The sequence below is a fragment of the Cheilinus undulatus genome, linkage group 21, assembly GCF_018320785.1.
Source record: "Cheilinus undulatus linkage group 21, ASM1832078v1, whole genome shotgun sequence".
In the NCBI taxonomy this organism is placed as follows: Eukaryota; Metazoa; Chordata; class Actinopteri; order Labriformes; family Labridae; genus Cheilinus; species Cheilinus undulatus.
Genome location: NC_054885.1, coordinates 23,124,291 through 23,145,782, shown reverse-complemented (window position 1 = coordinate 23,145,782; position 21,492 = coordinate 23,124,291). Strand labels below are relative to the sequence as shown.

The following is a 21,492-nucleotide window of genomic DNA, read 5'->3' as shown; positions in this document are numbered from 1 at the left end:
TGATGTCTTTGCTAATAAAGGTAAATTACTGACAAAGGATAAAAATGCTTCATTATAAAGTGCTGATTGTACTTTAATTCATCACAGTCTTGATTCATTTTATGATTAAAGGTAATTGTGAGAGTTTTTTCACCAAAAGCATGAGTTACTCAGAGAGTCTACAATAGCAGACTGTCTGTGTTAGAAAAAATAAAATTAGACATGGTATTTGTCAGCAAATTATGATGGAGATATAATGGAAACAAATAAGACCTAAACATTATGTAAAAATAATTAGGTCTGTAGTCAACCAAAGAAAAACTGACAGAAAATACGCCGTTGCATCGACCAAATGATTGGTCAATGGGGAAAAAACTTCAAGTAACCCCCGATCAACTTTACAGTGTCCTTAGCGCACCCTCTTGGTAGTCTGAATGAGCTACATACAACATAAGATGCTTTTTGTAGCATTTTACCCATTGAACTGGAAGGTAATAATAACTGTACGTAAGGTATGTGGACACTAACTGATCATGTGAGAGCACTCACCCTGCTCAAAGTGTCTTTAATGGCAGGAACAGGCAGGTGAGGCAGAGAGGTCTGATAGCTGTACAACAGTGGCTTCCTGCTCGACAGTAATCTCAACAGAGTCTGAGAGAAACAGAAAAAAAAAAAAAAAAGATTTCAAACTCTGACAAAGACAGTTTCATTACAGAAGTATAATAGACAGCATTGGTGCTGTGAAAATTCTAACTTTTTAAGGCATCTTTTCAGCATCCTTTATGGTGTTAAATTTAAAACAATGCTTTCAATACTACCAGCCCAACTTTTGTAACTGTGATCTCAGATCATACCACCCAGACTTTGGTGACGTTGGAAATTCGGCCATGCTGTTCAAACATCCACCGATGGTAGGAAAGCAGCAGTTTGAGGCAGAACCTGAGAGCGAGGATGAGGGAGAGCCACAGCAGAGTGCTGAAGACGATGGCTGACAACATTGTCTGTCCCTGAGCACTGAGGGACACATGGAGGCTGCAGAGAGTGGGGCAGAAAGATTATTGGATAATGACATATATCAGTATGAAATATGAAAATATTTATAATTATAATTCTACAAATATTTATGACCCACTGAATGTCCTGAAAAAAGGATGTTTAATACCACAGACGTCCTTAGTAAGCAGCAGAGAGAGATCAGCATACATGGAAAGATGTAACAGACAGTGATCTTAAAACACTTGTAATAGAAGCAGAGCTACAGCAATCTGCAAATTTTTTTTTAACAGTTCCTGGAGTTGGATCTAATTCATGTTTGGAAACACACGTAAACAGTCCAACAGCAACATCTGCTGGTTAAAAAGGGAGAAAAGCTGAGGCCTTCTTTTCTGGAATCTTCCAAGAGAAGAGAGAAACTACTACCAACACTAATACTAAAAGAAATCATATAATATCAAATGGGAAAACATGCTCTCCATAATTAGTTATAGTGATTAAATACCACTAATAACAGTTCAGACTAATACACCATATCTCACTATTACATCATAATACCTTGCAGACTGGGAAGCTTAAATTAAATTTTAAAAACAGCAACTTTAGTTTCACTTCTTCTTTGGCTCAGTAGTATGAAAATAGGTTGTAAATTAACTTTAGAAATGATGAAGATTTTAATACTGGAGTCATGGTTTAAGTGTTGTCAAGGTTAAGACACATTGTCTCCCATGTTAGTCTAAACATCCCTTATAGAGATTAAAATTTGGAAAAAAAAAACAAAAAAACAAATCGCATATCCAGTTACAAATTTCTGCTCATCATTGTTAAACTGTCACTTTCAGCTGGCAGCACACAGACAACAACATGAGTCACTGGTAACTGGGAGGAATGTGGTTGTGAGTGTGGGTGAGTGCAAGAGGCAGACAGTGAATCAGGGATGTTGTTAAATAAGCAACAGGCTTGTAGGGAAGTGGGTTAGAGTTCAAGAGCAGCGCCACGCCCTCTCAGTTTCTCAGTGACTCATCAGCTTTCTATGTTACAAGGTGATGTTTGTTTGGATCAGACAAACGTGCATCCTTTTATCCTCCTGTCTGGTCTTGTTCTGTCAGACTGGACATCTTAAAGTGGAGGTGTCACTTTCAGCTGGCAGCTCTTTAAAGTCAAGCTCAACATACCATACGGGATGTATTTGTCTGAAACTGATGCTGATACCTGTAGCTAAGAGAACAAATGTCAATGAGTTTGTCAAATTGATGTGACACAGTTTTAAAATGAACTAACTGCTCAGTGTTCAATGGTGGATAAACTGCAATTTCTTACAGACTATTGGACAATTAATATACTGATAAATCTGTATGTAGAAGTATTGGCATTACTAGTCAAGCCTTTTAGTCTATCTGTTCTATTCTGTTAGATGAATTAGTCTTAGACCAGAATTATAATTGCAGTAAACTACACGGACACATCATGACTGCCACCCGCCAGGATGATTCACCGGCTATGCACATTATTGAAGATTAACACAACTTGGACACCAGATGTAGTATGCACATGACTTGTAAAGGCAGCGGGGAGATGTGGCAGTCAACACAGCATCAGAGACAAATATCACTGAAAGTTTTAAAGATAAACTGATGAACCATATTCACAATTCTCCACTTATTTTACAATGTGTTAGTGTCACTGCTCTAAGTAACACTGACACTGATCATTAAACTGATCGTATGATCAGTGTCATGGTTCATAAATGACCATGTAAACTTGTGACTATCAGTTAAGTGCATCCATGGCTTTAGTTTTTCATTAAATTTATACCCAGTGAGGATATTTTAATATAATAACAAAAAACTAAACAAAGAGAAATTTGAGAGGACTCCTATTTTGTAAGCAGCCATAGTAAGACCTATGAATCCAGTCTGCTGAAAGTAACCAGTTAACATAGTCACTAATTAAACTGGTACACCAGGAGCGTTACTTTGAAAATGTTGGAGAAAAGGAGTGCAGAAGGTGCTGATATGACCATCAGTCATAAGTCTGAGCTGATCTGCTGTTGCTATTGATTACTGATGTTAATCATGTTAGTTTTAAACTCAGAATGCTATGTATTTTTTCAGTCTTCATAGTGATAGTGACATGTGTTGTATTTAGGCAAGCATATTTTCATGAAAACCAGAAACATAGTCAGAAGTATATTCAAAAGCAAAGTCAAACAGCTAGTATGGCTCTGGTCTACGAGTCATTTAAGCCTCTGATTTGCTTGATGATTTGAACTGCTTTTTAAGATAACAGGACATATTTGTATGTTAAACATGAGTGATAAATCCAAACAGTGTCCATCCTTGCATCCAAAGCTGAGTAGAGCCTACACATTCTCTCTTAAATAAGTCAGATACCCATGTGAGTGGTTGTGTTTATAGACTTGTATGTTGATGTACCTTAGTGGCAGGTGTTGTTTTATCTTTGTAATGAGTCCCATGCTGGGATCAGAGCGCATGTACATGGTGGCCAGGATCGCTATGACGACAAAGAGCCAGGAGGAGGGGCTGGCAGGGTACACCCCCTTGATCACCCTGTTCTGTTACCACAGAAGAAGAAACAACAGTCAGTAAAAATAAAAGTGACACCATTTAATACAACAAGGCAATTCAGTTTGCTGCTGAGGTACGTCCTGAACTGAACTTTTTCCTTACTGATACACCCCTACTCTCTAATTAATTTAGTATTGCTATGATAAACAAGTTATCCGCTCTCTGTCAAACTATTTCCACACATCACCTTACCTGCTGACATGGTGAACTGCTCTGTTCGTTTCCCTTAAGACAATTGTGTCCCTTGAGAGTTATCATAGCTGCTGAAAAGCTGTTGGTTGCTCTTGCTGTGATCCTGCTTGATGTGCAAATAAAGCTAAAGACATGGTTGAAGAAGATACACCTTTGTGTACTGTTTATTATTCTTTTCTTACCGCTTAATGTCCTTTACCATATTTAGTAAGGCGAACACAGAAAGTTTGGTTATTGAACTATTTTAGTCTAAAACAGTGAGTGCACATTTTGTGTTATGTGCTTCAAGTGCTGGGAGCCAGTCTCTTTCTTTGTTTTTGGTCAGAATAGTAAATTGGTTTGTGAAACAAACAGCAGAGTTTGTCCCCCCAGCAGGGACAGATTTACATGTCAGAGCATGTTAAGACTGGCTCATCACTCATTACCTGCACAGATGGGCATTCATCCTGTAATAATGCTTCAGCCGACTTCTGCAAATTACACCACTCCACACCTCAACGTTAACTAGAGTAGGAACACTACACACAATTACACAATCACATTAACACACAAGGATTTCCCATCATACCCACCCTCATGCGGCTGACTCGCTTCTTCCATGATCGCACCCCTGACAGGTAGATTTGGTTCAGGGCCTGATAGGACAGCTGCAGGTCAATCCCTTCAGGGGTTATGGTGAACTGGAAAGCCACCGCCTGGTGGGCCTCCGCCATTGCTATGGAAACAGAAATAACACCAATTTAAGTCCTTGTTTTTCTCAATAATGAAACATTTTTTAGATGCACTGTTTATACAAAGTCAACCATGCAGAATGAATCCATATCTAATTTGTCCTAGTGTTCTATATTACTCAAACCCAACAGTTTCCATATACCCATATCTACACTTGGATCCTATTATGACTTAGGATTTAAAGACCTTTTACAGTTTGCTTTGCTACACTACCTATGGTGGATAATTTGTAAGCTGGCTGGCAGCTCAATGTGTTTGCTCTCTCTCCTGTATAAACCCTGTGTGTGACAACACACTTGAGTAATTTAATGTGTCAGAGGAATGTTGTTGTCTCACTGAATGCTGCTGCTGCTGAACCAAGACTGCTGAGTAAAACTGCTCTCAGTTTCTCACCATGTGAAACCCTCAGTCATACAGCAGCACCAGAAATACTACTAAAACTAAGTGTTTTAGATTTATCAGAAAGGTAAATTGCTGCAATGCAACTTGTAAATATTGACAAAATTCTAAACAGCCCGTGCATCCAGCACCTGGGATTTAAACAACAGCTCCAAACATTACATTTTTTAGACAATTTCCCAACTGTGCAAGACAAGTGACCATTACTTTGTTGTTAAATTTAGACACCTAAGATCTTGGGGTCATGAGCTAAAAAAAAGCCACTAAAGAGCAGCAAATGAGCAATGACTTGGAGTACTAAACACAACCACAGTTCCGAAAAAGTTGGGTCGCTGTTTAAAAATCCAAATAAAAAACAGAATGGAATGATTTGCAAATCTCATTAACTAATATCTTATTCACAACAGACCATGGACAACTTTTAAGATGTTGAAACTAAGATATTTTACAATTTCATGACCAATATCAGCTTATTTTGAATTTGATGGCAGCAACACTTCAAAATAGAAGGGATGCAGCAACAAAAGGCTGGAAAAGTAAGTGGTACTAATGGAAAAAAGCTGGTATTGCAGAGCATTATGAAACTAATTAGGCAACAGGTCAGATGGGTAGAGGTTCACTCATCTGCGGAAAAAGGTGGAATCGGAACAACCCTACTGGAAATCACTGCGTGGGCTCAGGAACACTTGGAAAACTGTTCTGTGGTCAGATCAATCAAATTTCAAAATTCTTTCTAGAAACCACATTTGCAAAACATTATCTTATTTTATATTTACATTTTGCACAGCATGCCAACAATTTTGGAATTGGGGTTGCAGCTTCATTAGGAGCAAGTTGCTTAATGGCTGGTTCAAGGTGACGTGTTGCAGGTTGCTTGTTTTGAAGAGGATAAAGCCTCTGCAGTAAATCCATCTCAACTAAACAGCACAGAAAGGATGCAAGACCCTGACTCATTAGCAGATTGAATAAAATTGCACAAAGATACACTGTGTAAATGAGCCATTATTCATAAACTGAACAGTAGGATAATTCAAGTGTCACATTCAACAGCACAGCAGAACTCAACACTTCCTGTAAAGCTGTATGAGGGGGAACATCTACCACCTAAAACAGTCAAACAGTTTTTTCCCTCAAAAGGACAGGTGGTCCTCTTGAAAGCAGACCAAGAATAGAAACTGTCACAAAAATATGTGGGAGACGGCTTTGGGAAAAAAGATGATGGCTGGTCATGCTGGCTTACTGCCACACTGTGACGGTTTACAGGGACTATTGAACAGTAACAGCTGTGCTTCTATGACAAGTCCAAAGGTTATTCTGAAAGAAAGACATCCATACATATTAACCTCATTTATGTTTACATTGTTACAACTTCCTCATTATTGCTCTTCAAAAAGCTTGCTACTTTTCCAATGATATAAACCACTGACTGACAGGGTAGATGTACTCAGGACTTCTAATGACACAGCAGAACATTTTACTGGGTTTCCAGGCAGAGTTTCAATTTGTCACAAAGGTAATGTTAATAATAATAATAACTCTACCCTAAGCCTCTTAAATACCAAGACAGCAAGATGAAATAATGAGGGGTGTGGCAAACCTGAGAATTTGTGGGCAGAATGTAAACAGTTCACATTCATAGAGTCTCTCTTCACCTTAACAAAGGCATGAAACAGGTTAGTGTGCAATCATGAAGCTGACAGAGTTTATGACCCCAGTGAACTAATTTTTGTTGAATGGATACCCGGAGAAAAACTAACAACTTGCTCTTTAAGACAGGTACAACTTTACAAACAATTAAATAATAAAACCTGCGTTCTCTGAACCCAGAACCTTTCAAAGAATTCTCAGAGGATGAATGGACAAATACGCTGTCTGTCATGTTCATCACAGGATAATCAGAGTACTAAAACATATGATGTAGTAGGCCCTAGCTACACAATATTAGCTCAACAGCTAGCCTTTATCAATGTTCACCATCAGTGGAGCCAGTTGGTAGATAATAATAATGATAATGAATGATAATAATAATAATAAACTTTATTTATATAGCACTTATCAAAACACAGTTTCAAAGTGCTGTAGGAAATGCATAGAATAAAACAAGATAAACAGGAACAGATTAAAAACAAGAATGACTAACAGTAAAAAAGGAGATGATGAATACACATAATAAAAATGCAACAAATATATTAGGGAGGGGGGTGAGATAGATACGGTTTAAATAGCACCCAAGATTAACAAGGATTTTCAATTTGATCAACCTGAAGCCAGTGAAGAGAAAAGAAAAGCATCTTTTCCAACAAGAAAAGCTTTCAGCGCAGTTCTCTGCTCTTCTTTAATTAATAAATGTTGTCCAGTTTATAAAACTGCTGTTATAGCTGCATTTAAGCCATTCACATCTTCTGCCTCGTTTCCTCAAATCATGCTGATTGGTGCATTCAATACCAGACTGGCATAAAAGTTTTAGACTGAAGCTTTGTAAGACGGATGACATGGAATCTCGTCAATCCATGAGCTTTACAAGTTTACTTATAAAGAGTACATGCCAAACACAGGACATATTTTTTAGTAATTTCCACTAAAATAATAATTTTTGATCATATAAAGGAGTTAAAGGGGGCTCTAGCAAACGTAAATTGTATTAAACCTCAGTAGCATGTTAAATACAGAGCTAAAAGTAAGTAATCATTTATTTTCACTATACAATACACCTCCATCAGCCTCATGTCAGCCCTGTAAGACACATTACAGTATTCAATAAGCATTTCAAGCCAACAGCTTTCTTAGGTCATTTGGAGACAACTCAGTTACTTTTTTTTAATGAATATTATTCAGCTAAAGAGGTATAGAAGTCAGTAAGCGAAATGAGGTAAGGGGCAACTCTACAGCCTGCGAAGCCTTACTGAAACTGCTACATACATTATTTTGAACAGTTTTAATGATGTGATTTGATCAAGATACATTTCCAGGGGAAAAATTAATGATTCTAAATTTAAAGACAAGCATAGCGACTACAAATAATGCAAGTGGTAGTTCAACATTTTTAAAGATTTAAACAGGTTTTAATAAGCAGGGCATTTTATTTCAGAGGGGAACGCTTGTGCAGACAAACTGTCTCTCATTGGTTTGTAAAGTTTTCTGCCTGCTGTGAGTGGTATGCACTGTGTTTACTGGCCTATAAAAAAGGAAAAGAAAAATAAGTGTGCACATTGTAGACTGGCAACAGTCAGTTTAGTTGGGGTCACCTTGACTGACGATTTGAGTTAGTGGCTTTTATATATAAATAGAATGTAAATTTACACGATCAAGAATTAAAATAAAAACGACCCACATGAGACAATGACATGAGTTAGAAAAAGTTAAACTGAGTGTGTTAATCTGACTAAAACTGGAGTTTTGAAATCCAAATCAACATACTTTTCCAACTGGAATTGTAACATATAAAATTTCTCAAAATCCCACCTAATTAATGCAGTTAGAGGTTAATTTATTCTTGCATGTATACACTTCAATCAGACCCAAGCTAGAAATGGTAATCTGTGCATACTCTGTAGTTTTCAGGCCAGACTTTGACCAAGATGTCCGGCTCAAATGTGTAGCAAAGCAAAAGTCAAGTTGTCCTCTGCCCTCAGATACCATCATAAGCTGGAGAGATAGCATGTATGTTATTTGTCCTGGAAGTAAATCATAGAGTACTACAGAAGTTTAAAATCCTAACTATAAACAATAGTTTAACAAGTTCATAGATGACACAATATGTACAAAATCCCTTTTAATTTCACTTTAGCTTTGTTGTGACCCTATGATTTCTGCGTTAATGGAATCGCAGACTGAATTGGCCAATAAAAACAGAATCTACTATTAAAGACTGACTTAATGCTGTTTTCATTAGAAAGAGGAACATATATGTGGGGAGAAAATTGTGGGGGGAATCACTAATATGTGGTACAACCTGTGCCCCCCTCACAAATGCAACAAGCCCGTGGAAACGGCCACCTGAAACACTGGCAAACACAGTGTAACTCATTACTCAACACAGGGCTGTACAGTGCGAAATAAAGCTGCAGATGCTACAAGAAAACTGGTCCGTGGTATGACTTATTTTACTTCATTACACCAGGGAGTCCTAGAGAGAGTGAGGTGTGTTTGTGTCAGGTACACAGCTGTGACTTCAGGCTTAACTTCTACCTCAAAGGCTTCTCCGGAGATTTTACGGAGGCATGAAGGCTTTTTAAGTATCAGTTAACATAATTCCCTGTTCTACTCTGCTTCATCTCTCTCTCCCTACTTCTTGCTCGACCACTTGTTATGCATGGACCGCCACAGTGAGTGTATGACAGGGTGCTCAGCCTCTTGCTCTAACTTCTGTTTACATGAACAGAACAATGTACATGTCCCCTCATTGATATTGTAGGTTCTGCTGGTTGGTTAAAGAGCCAATGTGTCTGCATTAAGGTCCGATATGAAACACACAGCAGAGTATGAAGAGAGAGATGAGGAGACAGTTACAGTTAGGAGTTGAACAATTCAGCACCGGGCTGCATGGACTGTAAGTGTATTCTGAGAGTAAAGAGAAGTTTAGGTAACCGGTTTAGTTTATACCACTAAACTTTAATGTTCCCTTCTTACAACTGTTGCTCATCAACAACTTCAACAAGGTTAATAAATGTAAGGTCATTTCTATTTAGATAGTGAACATTTTATTCACCACAATAAACAGGACACTCATTCTAAAACACGTGTAAAGGTAAAAAAACAGAATTCCAAAAATACTAAAACAGAAAAAATTCAATTTGGAAAAAAATTTGAATTTTTCCAAAAATAAAGCAGATTTCACAGGGCCCTACTTTGTATTGTTAAATGTTGAGCCACTGTTGAAAACTTCTGAACTCAAAAGTTTAGGCTAACACTCCGCCATCTTCACAGCCAAAAAAAAAGTGTGTTTACAAACCAAGCAGTAATTAACTGACGGGAATCTGTCCATCTCTGCTGGCCTTGTCTGTCTGTAGTTTATGATTCTTTCTCTCCTTTCCTTTCTGTTTGACCCCATCAGAAAGGAAACTTTTAGTTAGTGCCACTCAGTTTTATTGGCTTAAAACAGACTATAACAACCTATATGGAAACTAATTCCTGAGGTTGATTTATGCAAATATTTTCTTTTTTAACAGCCTGCAGCAGCATGTGTTTAGCAGACAGACATAAAGTTGAAGGCACAGTAATGCACAGCTGTTGCAGATGAAAGCGGCTACTGGTACATGCTGGAAGATAACATGTCAACTACACAGTTACAGTCCCACTTCCTATAGAAAGTAGGTCAACATATAGAGTAATCTCTCTGAGGTCGTACTGGCCCCTGTCATCTCTACCCTCTCTCTCTATCCAGCCAAGCTGCTAATAGTGAATATTTCTCACTTCCCATATCTACCTCACACAGCTAATTGTGTGAAATTCTTGAGTATGTGTTTGTGTTAATGGCAAGAGGGAAGGGGGCTGAAAAAGAAGGTCAAAGGAGAAGGGAGAGAATGACGGTGGGAGGACAAGTGTGGGCCTGTTAACTACAGTTTCTGATGCTGCAAAGGACAGGCAGACAGTGGCTGAGAACCTTGTAGGGCTGGGAGATCACGTGACAGTATTATCAAGCTAAATTCTTGTGCTTAACAAACAATAATATATTTGGCAAGGTGAGTGTCAAAGATCAGAAATATAATGACTGGAGTATCAAGACAGCTAGAAGTTAAACTTCAGTTGACTGCATTTACATTTACTTAAGCTTTCTTACACATTTTATGCCCTCATTCTTTATGCAATGATAAATGCCCATACATGTGTGCTTTCTATTTTACAAAACAAAATTTATACTACACAATGACATTCATATTCTTGCATATGTGTCTGCTGTGTGATAGGTTGTTTCATCCATAATTTCATAATTTCAGAGCTGTTGGATGCAGAGCACTGATGGGGAGCCATCAGTTGTCTTCAAAACTATGGGGTGAAAGTTTTCAGTTTATTGATGAAAAGTTGTGTAACTTTTTTTGTGATAAATACAACAATATGATGTAACTTATCTGAACCACCTTTTATTGTAATTACTGCTCAGTTATTCAGGCTGCAGATATTTGGTCTACTAGGACATGTTGCCATCAGAGTTTTACTAGAAACTTAGAGCAACTTGTTTGTACTTCTACTTACAGAATGACACAGACTTCAGTAGTAATCTTAGCTTAAATAATAAAAAAATGCATTAGCTTGTAAGTCTTTCTACTGGATTTTACTCACAAACTACTAAGGTCAACATTTAACTGTATGACTGACAGCTTTCTAAGCCCTAAAAGCATTGAGATCCATCTATTTTAGCTATGCAGCTTTATGCTCTAAAAGGTTAGAGGTTTGTTAATGCTTTTTATCGGTATTCTAGTCCGGAATATTTACATTTTAATGTCTTCACAGATCTGCAAAAATTAAGGCACTTGTAGGTGAAGTTGTGAAGTAGATTAAATCTACAAATTGTAATGATAAGAATTATTTTCTTGTTGAGAAACAGGTTTCACCTGTCAGAGTGGAGGAGCAGGTGGAGTAACAAGGAGCTACAGGCGCGAGCACGAGTGAGGGCGGCGGGAAGAAGCGCGCGTGCACAGAACACAAAAGTTCAATTAAATGTGTAATTACATAGTCCTGCATGCTTTGCTTTACTTGAGTACAGGTTACTTCAGAAAAAACTCGCATTGAGCTCTCACTTTGATCCCTTTTATTTATTCATAGGATTTATTTCTTCCCATTAGCCTAGCAGACTTAAATACCTTAACATCAAATTTAATCGTCCTGTGCCAAATTTAGGCCACTTTTATAGTTTATGAAATAAATAGCCGTTCATTTTAGAAAAATGGCTTATTTTTAAATGAAACTGCAGAGATGTAAAAAGCTACATTGTATAACTTCTGGTAATCTTTCCAAGATTGACAAGGCAGTACCTTCATGATGCTCGATAACTGTATTAGCAGGTCATATTTCACACATTTCAGTTAGGCTACTTAGGCATATCTAGCTTTAGCTTTAAGCAAAAAAGATACAGCAGCACAGTAATAGCAAGTATGTTAGCCAGCTCATAGATAGGACTTGTTTGAATGCCAGAGCCCGAACCGGTTTTGTTTAAGGAAATAGTTGCAGAATGAAGCAACCATGTTGCTCTGCATCATCGGCTACATCATCAGTTAAATGTGGGTGAACAGAAACACTCACAGCCATAAAAACAACAAATATAAATCACAAATTCAAGGTAACTTTACAATACATCCGTAAGATACAGTGTACTAGTACCCGTGTACAGTAGTCGGGTGTATCACTTGTTATCCAACACACAGTGGTCCATTCATGCTCAGAACCATCTCCCACGCCATGCGATGCACAAAAGGCGACAAAGAGCGATATGACCGCATTACAATGAATTTAGAAACGCTGGGCCAACCTTAGTACAAGATTTAATCAAAAAAAGTACCTGAAGTGCTTCCCGAAAAGCTTCTGCGGATAATGTTGATACGGAAATTCTGCTTGCCCTCCTCCCTTCTTCTCAAAGCTGCAGGAGTACTCGCTGAAAGCGAGCTTTTTCTCCGACCAACAAGGCAATCAGAGCCCGCAGATACAGATAGTTTGAGAATGGGAAGATGAGACACTCCCATGTGAAAGATAGGCAACCAAACCGGAGCTGTGTCAACAGTAAAACTCCATGGACTGTAGATCATCAGCCACCATGAGAAAAGAGGTAATACTGAATGAGTTATAAAAATTGATTCCCTCAATAAATAAAAAAAGACAATTAAGTTGAATCAAATAATTTTAAGTATGACCTATCGAAGTAAATAAAACATTTTTTAAATCATGCGAGGCAATGTAAATGCTCTTTTTCATCAACTTTGCAAATACCTTTGATATTATTCTGAAGATGCCAATCTTTTTGTCGGGGACAGATTCAAGTCGATAGTTAATACAGTGATTATCTTCAGTGTTATCGTTTTTGTGGCAGTAAAGACGTATCTCTTTAAAAATAGCAATACTGTGAGATCAGTTTTTAAGACGAGCAAATTTTCAGTTTGTTTTACTTCCTATTATGCAAACGGACGACTCTGGACCCTTTGAAAGTGTCAAAGTGAGAGGTCTTCATTTTCCACTACTCTCTGTAGAAAGCTATAAGTGATGTCATGATGGCACGCCTATCCCTGACATAAAGATGCATTTTTTAAGGGGTACGTAAGGTAAGTAGGTCAATCTTTTACTGAGACATTTACTAATTCACATAAATATTTACCAGATACATAATTTTTTTCATTATGAAGTTCTGAGCCATTTATTACATTTTATTTATGTTGCTGTTTTGCAACATCACTGGAGGCGGTGAGTTTTACGTTAAGCCTTAATTACTGGGTCTATTTGGTCCCCCTTAAAAATCACGTTTAGTTTTTTTCTTTGTAATTCTCATGACATTACTTAAATATATATACATATATATAAAAAATCTTTGTTTTAGGTCAAGAGATGCTAAAAATAAGTTTACAGCCATAAAATATGGTTGCAAAATAGGTAAAATAAATACAATAAAATAAATAAAAAGTAGCTTAGTCCAAGTCTTCACATCCAAAATCTGTATCCTGAACACAGAGCATGTATAATAATCTAAAAAGATCTGCAATAGTGATTATTCTATCTTTAAAAAAAAAAACAAGAATAATTTCTAAGTGTAACAAACCACACACAACCACAACTTTTTCCCATTATTTATTGATCAGTATTTCTCACAGGCAATAATAATCATTGTCATAATAGTGCACTTTTCCTTTTTTGTATTTATACTACAGACATTTCTCTTTGTCGTTGTTGTCGTCATCATTAGTCATGTTAGCAGTTTTCTCGTCCCACCCTGTCCCACACACCTCCTTCTTCAAGGTTTTTCTGTAGTGACTTCCAGAGTGAAAAAAAAAACCCAAAAACTTTTCTTCTGTGTGGATTGGAGCTTGATATTATGTGGGAGGGGGTGTTATGGGTGAGGTGTGGTTTGGTGAGGTGTGGCAGAGCTGGAGGAGAATTTGGGTGGGAGATGTGTGATTATAGTCATACAATAACTGCAGAAGAAGAATGAGCAATAATGATGAGCGAAAGAGTTGTATGGTGACTACAGTGTCGATAAAAGATAGTGAATGCTACATAGATATGGATGGCATACAATGGAGACAGACAGGATATACAAATGTATACAGCATCTGCATTGAGTATACAGTGTATAAAATGTATACAAGGGGAGGAGATGATTATATAAGGGGCTGAGATATGTGCAGTTGGTATTGTAAAGATACAAATAGGAGGGATGGGGGGGTAGTACAAAATGTAGTCAATGGGTGGCAGGAGGGGTTACGTAGGAATGAGGAAGGAGGGAGATTTCTTTCAGCAGGAGTGTCCCAGCCTCAAACGTGTCGAGGGTCCTGGTGTAATCTTAAACAGAACTGAATTGGAGTACACTGAGGCAGCTATTCTTTCCTGTCTTTCTTTCAATCAAACTCGTATCTTTCTCTCTAAAAATATATTTAAGGAGGTAAGCTTGACCTGGACTTGACTTTAACGCTCGCTTTGGGCATGTGGTCGTGTAACTTGAAACCTCCCTAACCTCTGCTCTTTCAAATGTGAGCGCCTCACTGCTGGATTTTTCTAAGGGGCCCACTTTGAGAGCTGGAATGAGAAGAGAAACCAAAAGAGGGAGACAAATACATTTAAATATAATGTGAACACAGCAAAGAAGAAAAAACTTCCTAATTATGTCCAAGGAGGGTAATGGGCCTCACTGACAAGAAGAGCTGACTGGGAGCTGACTTCCTTAACATCATCTTAAACCATGACCTGAGAGCTTCCTCACCTCCCAGCTTTTGAGGATTCTTTAATGCCTTATAAAGCCTGCAATATGAAAAATGTCCACTTAATATTGTTACTCCACTCTTGTAATTCAGCAAAGTGTGAGGAGTGAATGAAGACTTTCAAAATTCATTAGTAATGGCTTCAGTGAGGTTGGCGTGAATAAACACAGAGATTTTCCCAGGGCTTAAATTTTGTTTGTTCATGAGTTATTTAACTCCATCCATGCTAGCTTCTCTATGAGCACTTCTTTGAGCTGAATGCTAACATTAGCAAGCTGACATGCTCATAACAACCTTGCTGAATGTTGAAGTCTAGACGGTTCAATGCAAGTTTAACTTGCAAGCATGCTAACTTCTGGTAGTTAGCCCTTAACAAAAACAGCAGTTTTACAAGTCTCTAACCATAAACCAACATTTCTAAGGTGATTTTTTCAGGTGCTACTGAGCTACTGAAATCTGCTCCTGTGAGAAATGTTTGAATTGTTTTGATTTTGGTGACCCCTGTTCTGATTTTGCACTGTGCAGATTTGGTTTTAAATAACTCTCCCTGCTTTAAGTTAACAGCCAAATGTGTTATTCATTGAAGATCTTTGCCATTAAGAAACACTGATAAGAAATAGTCTTAATGCTGATGGTTTTTGTTGGTACTGAGGTATCAACCATGATTAGGTGAACTCTCTTCATCGAAGGTTAAGTAACTGACCAACAGAAAAAAGGACAATGTACTCAACACTAGTTTACGTAAAATGATTTGTAAGGTCCGCAGACGTGAGTGTGTGCATTTGTGTCTCTTCAGTACATATAATTTAACATAACATTTAAAAGAAATTGTGTTACATTCCAGCAGCTTGTTATCCTTCCCTCTTTAGCCTTAGATGTTACCTTTTAGTCAATACAAAAAAGCCTGAAGGAGACAATGACTCAGCACTGATATTATTGTCAGAGGCCTTCGTTCAAATGCTAAAATTCCTGCATGTAGCTCTTTTTAGGTGTGGAATATTCCTTCTGGTGTCATGAAATATGAACATATATAAGTAAACAGTACTGTATGAACAAAAATGTGTAAACAGATAAAAACAAAGGAAAACAATAAAAGGAACTTCTGCAGCACAATTTTTCACAGTGTGAAATAAACGTAGAAATGGTTTTTTGTTGAGTTATTCTCAGGAAAGACGTGTTGCTCTGCTGGGTCAGACACAACTGAATGGGCATGTCCTTTTTGTATCCACTCCTCTCCTTATTTTCTAGAAATAAACAACAACTTTAACAGATACGCATAAAATTAACAATAAAATAAATAAATAAATACATACATAAATACATTTTCATTGAACATGTGGAACAAAACTATGTTTACACTCTCAAAACAACTTTTAAAAAAGTTTTTGACATTCACAATGGAGCGCATCCATTTTGCCACAGGCAAACATAAAAATATTTCCTCAGAAGCCCAAAAAGACAGAGCTGATAAAAGATGGTGGATAGAGGGAAGAAAATAACACAAGAAAAGTCTTCTATTCATTATGTGTGGCTTAATTTTTTTCTCCTCTCCTTCAGGCAGAATGTTTGCCAGGTTTTCAGCAATACAGAGGCGTGCTAGTCACTCTTCTTTCTTGTGAAAATCTCAGTATCTATCTCTGCAAACCTCTCTCTTTCCTCTTTCCATATCTCCAGAGAGACAGAAAGAGTGAAGGCTTTTATTGGGGCTTTGGCGTCGCCCTGCATCATTTCAGTATCTATTGTTCAACACTGGGAACAAAAGAAGTGTTTCAGTAGCCTTAATTTGGGTCTAAAAGACTTGGTTGTCCTGTTGGGCCAGCTTGGTAATTGATTTTTAAAGGTCCACTGTCATTCAGCTTCAATTAGGAGAATTTGAAAAACTAAAAGGCTATTTTTTTAATGAACACACATCACTCACATGCTGATACGTATGTTTAGTTGTTGGTCAGTGATGTCATTTCCTCTCTATACAAGCTGTGAAGCAGTACCTTCCTGAGGTGACTCCACTGCAAGAGTCAAGGAACAAAACCCACAGTTTATTATGAAGATTAAGCAGTACACCTATTTCACAAAATGCCAAATGAATCATTGTCCTGAAAATAGGCTTTTATGTTAGCTTGTGCCAATTACAGCGTTAACAATGGGAAAAGATGGTCTAATTATCTAATGCCAGCTATATCTTTCAGCAAAAGTTAAAAATTTATAAAATGCATCGGCAGCTGCATGACAAAGCCACAAATTATATATAGATGTTTTCTATACCAGTGGTTCCCTACCTTTTTCCCTAGGGACCCTTATTCATATCTAAGAAAAGCTGAGCCCCCTCCCAGGAACCACTTGGAAAAATAAACATCAATTTCAACTGTTTTCATTGGCAAAATCTCAATTTAATAGCCCCACTTTTTTAAACGGTTATGCCAAAAATCTAAATTTATTATTATGAAGGTGTTTCAGGGCCACTCTAAAAAAAAAAAAAAAAACAATTTTTGGGGGGGAAACTTGAATTTTTCTACTATAAAAGCCAGAAATTTGCACAAACAAAAACTTTTTTTGTGAATATAAAGTCGAGTATAGCCGATGGTATGAAAGAGAATCAGACCAGATGAAGCTGCTTTCCTTGTGCAAGTCCTTCAGCTGAAAGCCTGATCAAATGATACTTCTTACTGCAGCTGAGTTATAAGCACTTGTGATTTTGTCCCAGATTCATCATCATTATCATCTCGATTTAGAGGAGGCAATTCAGTAAACTGGTATTATCCAACCACTGTTTTTGGTTTGGTTTCTCATATATTTTTGACTTGACAATGTTGTAAATCTATGACTTTAGGAACTTAAAATTGTGTAGGTTATAATGTGAATTTTCTTTTGTTAATTTAAGACATTAGACTGAAAGATTCTGAGTTTGTTTTCTTGTAAATATACAACTTTATAATCTAAAAAAATGTACAGATCCTCCATCATATTATTTTTATCTTTTAGGGTAATACTAATACACTGTCATACATTATGTCTCTAATCATGATTTTTACAACATAAGAGGAGGACCCCCCCACAGGGGTGCCCAGACTGGGGCTGAATTAATGTTAGCTAGGGTAACACTGCTGTAGCTTAATATACATAAGCTTAAACTACAAGCATAAACGGGGGATTTTGAGGTTGTAGATGGACTTAGGAAGGATTGCTTCATAGCCAGTATGTGCAAGTGGAAAATAAACACATCAGAGCTTGTTATCTAAATATAGAATATGATTTTTTTTGCCCTTCATTTTGACTTTAGAATTGACTTTAACTTTAATCTCTGCCACTTGTTTTTTATCTCTTCCATTACTACCAAATATCCGCTGCTAGCTAACTTCTGTTTTTCTTCGTCTAACTCTTCATCCCTCTGTCTTCTATAGGGACTCTATCCTTGTGAGACATTCTACCTGTGTTGTGACAAGTGTCCTTAAAATGGGGCTAAATCTAACTAGCTATCCACGGTCTCTCCTCTGTTAAAGGCATTATGGTATCATAGATTTATCTGTGTAATTCAGAGATAATTATGGGACTCTGTTGCTTAAACACTCAAGGAAAAATTGCTCCTGTCTGTTTGATTTAGATATTCACATAGCTGTAAGGCTACATCAGGTAGACCTGGTCACATCCATGTTCTGTCATTTCTTTGTGTTTTCCTCAGCATTCAGACTAATGACTGTTTTAAATTTTGCTAATTATTAGGAGATGCAATCCACTTCAACAAACGAGCCTTCTTTAGAAATTCTCTTTGCATTCTCAGAATATCCCCTCCCTTCCTTTAGTTGTGAACATAGTTTTGTTTTTAAGGACATGAGAAGAGACAGGTTTCTGATCACATGACTTCATGTTTGGTCAGGTAATGTTGAGGTGGCAGTCCAGAAACATAAACAAAATGAGAATGACTTAAGGGGCGTTCTCATTGGCAAGAATCCTCCTGTGTTGTCTTGAGTGATTGATGGGGTGTTTCCTGTTGGATTTAAACCTTCAGTTGCATGTGATTGGTTAGTTGGAAAGTCATGTGCTTTCTAGATTCATCAGAGCAAGTTAGTGAGGTGGGACTTCTTGGATAGCCATTCTCTGTCGCATCCCTAGGCACCAAAACAGAGCCTCAGCCTCAACAGAGAACATCCCATTAGTCTGTCCCATTGCTTTGGAATAACCGAAGGAAGCAAGACAGGTAGTAAGGAAATAGGTAAGGAAAGAATGTGGGTCAGACTGAGGGAAGGAAGAGAAAATGGTGCCATTGAGGACCCTCGTCTCTCTTCAAAAACATTCTTCTCATTGGTGAGACTGTGTCCCATTGGATGACGAGAGGAGTCTGGTCTTGTCCTTCCCCGAACCTCGCCTTTGTAAGACCGTCCCACTGCTGCTCCCACTTCCGCTTACCCCATCTGTCGCACGATCCTTGTCTCCCCGCTCCCGCTCTGATCCACTCTCGGAACGCCGGGAGTTCTGACGTGAAGGGGTGCTGGGCTGGCGAGAGAGCTGGCCGTTCTTTTCATCTAAGACAAGAGAGGTGAAATGAGGGAAAACATCTACACTCTGAGTGTATGCAGTCAGGGAGTGTGTGCTACTTACCAGCCAGTGCCTGCACAGAAGGCTGATCATGAGTACTTAGAAGCTGAGCCTGTATGGTTTCCACCACTCTCTTGAACCTGCGACTGGGACCTGAGAGGAAAGAGGAGAAATTCATCACTGATTCCAGTTTTCTCTGAAGGAGAGAGCATTCTAGTAAAGTTATTTGTAACTCCACAAATGTGAAAACTAACATAGAGAAGCAGCCTTAAGAATAGTCAGTAAATCAAAACTCAAATGAGAATTAATTTAAAGATGAGCATCCATAATATCTTTCTTAACCCTCATTTAAAACCTGCTGGGACTTAGCTCTCTAACCACCAGGGGGCAGCAGAAACACGCATGAAGCAAAACAACACAAAACATAGATTTGTCTGTGAGGAAGAGATTTCAAACATCTTTGGCTTTTAGTTAGAGTCACCTATCAGCTACCTGGCGATTAAATCCAGTGTTTATGCTCTCTTTCATCTCTTTTTTGGTTGATACCAAACACTGAACAATTCCATCCATCTTTCCTGGTTAATGCTCAACTATGTTCCCAATCAAATCAGTGACTTTGTCTAGTATTTCAATTGCAAGCAGGTGCCTTTTCACTTATGTGGCCACCTGTAGCTGCCACTAGCAATGCCAAAGGTGCAGTTAGAGTGAATTCACAGGAAACAAAAATCTAGGCCAGGAATTAAATCAGCTGACTTAAGCTGGGCATACACTGTGCTAATTTTCTGCTGATTCACACACAAATTTTGAGCTGTACGACTTACTTGGAACTTTGGTCAAGTTTCAGTCGGATCATGCATCATTTGTCAAGCAGTGTACATGTGGACCATTGGCTGACCACAGTCTGATTAGCTGCTCCTGCCGAGATTTCTGATATGTTTGATATTTTGGTCATGCGATGACATACTCCCACTGTGAGAGCATGACCACAAGCAGAATCTCAGACTTTGGGACATTTTTTCATTTTTTAACAGTCAGGCAGCATCTTAAATCAGCATGAAAACAGCAGAAATGCCTTTTTGATGCGCCTTTTCTGACTATGATAAAAGAAATAATCAGGAAATGGGCCCACTGCAGACCTCCAGCTGACACCCAATAACTGTTCATTTTTCTATTTGTGTTCACTTTCACTTGTGATGCTGCTTATGTACGTGAGAGAGAAAAGGCAAGATTTTTTCTGTTACTATTTTTAGCTGTTTAAAGCATGAATAGAGACAATATGACTTCCATCTCTGTGTGTGAGACTTTTTTAAGGAAACTCCATCGACAATTGTCACAGTCCATCCCAACTTCAGGTGCATGACTGGTTGACTGTACAATGTGAGCACAAATTGTGCATGATGGTTGTGCATCATAAACTCTTCAGATGCAGAGTTTGCAGGTAATTGCACAGTGTATACCCATCTTAAAACATCCTTTGTAATGCTGATGAAAGTCAAATGAAGAGAAGCAATGAGCGAGCGGCTTTAGATTGTGTTAAATTTTACCACTTTAGCAGTTACTGCATTTGATTAAGTCCTCCTGAGTATGGACAGAGTAAAAATAATTTTATGCACTTTATTTAAAGATTAAACACTAAAAAGAAAACAGGCATAATTACTTGTATTAAGTAAAAACAAATCTTGCAACAGTGGAAGCAAATCATTCTTGTCTGACATCTTAAAATAAGTTCAACAAAAGTTTTATTTGTAACTTTTTTAACTTATTACAAGCAATTCAGGCCTTATTTTTGTTTTTTAAAAGATGGTTTTATCTGGAACCTTTTCCAGACAAATACAATCGTAGGGTAAAATTTTCTTTTGTGGACAAATTTGGCCTGTATCTTAATGGTTTGTAATAAAATAGTTAATTTTGTAAGATTACACCTGGAGGAACAAAATAATGGTTCTTCCTTTTGACAAAAGAAATGTCCTTATCTTTGTTTTTTTTGTTCATCTCTGTGAATCTCCAGAATAAGCACCAAGTCCCACCTGCTATTAGAGTAAAGGTGACACTGTAGATTCCCATCTCTCTTCTTCCGTCCCGTTCTGCCCGATCTCTGTCTCCTTCAGAAAAAGCAATGTCAACCTGTGAGGAGAAACAAGGCACATAATCCAGTTCACAACCAGGACTGTCATACATTCACA

General features: G+C 37.8%; 2 protein-coding genes across 4 annotated transcripts in view; both read right to left on the bottom strand.

The window, feature by feature from the left end:
* cpt1a2b (carnitine palmitoyltransferase 1A2b) overlaps positions 1–12,497 on the bottom strand; it is a 50,316-nt gene extending 37,819 nt beyond the window's left edge. Inside the window, exons 1-5 of the mRNA XM_041817180.1 lie at positions 12,379–12,497; positions 4,325–4,467; positions 3,408–3,547; positions 834–1,011; positions 529–630 (exon numbers count right to left, since the gene is read on the bottom strand). Of these exons, the coding sequence (XP_041673114.1) occupies positions 529–630; positions 834–1,011; positions 3,408–3,547; positions 4,325–4,465 (561 nt within the window). The 5' untranslated portion in view covers positions 4,466–4,467; positions 12,379–12,497. The remainder of the gene's footprint in view (positions 1–528; positions 631–833; positions 1,012–3,407; positions 3,548–4,324; positions 4,468–12,378) is intronic.
* A 1,208-nt stretch (positions 12,498–13,705) lies between these two features.
* Positions 13,706–21,492, bottom strand: part of brsk1b (BR serine/threonine kinase 1b) — a 35,732-nt gene continuing 27,945 nt past the window's right edge. For all 3 annotated transcript variants that reach the window (XM_041778368.1, XM_041778369.1, XM_041778370.1), the window contains 3 exons: positions 21,337–21,433; positions 19,373–19,462; positions 13,706–19,296 (listed from right to left, as the gene is read on the bottom strand). In XM_041778368.1, coding sequence (XP_041634302.1) covers positions 19,073–19,296; positions 19,373–19,462; positions 21,337–21,433 — 411 coding nt within the window. In that variant the 3' untranslated portion in view covers positions 13,706–19,072. The remainder of the gene's footprint in view (positions 19,297–19,372; positions 19,463–21,336; positions 21,434–21,492) is intronic.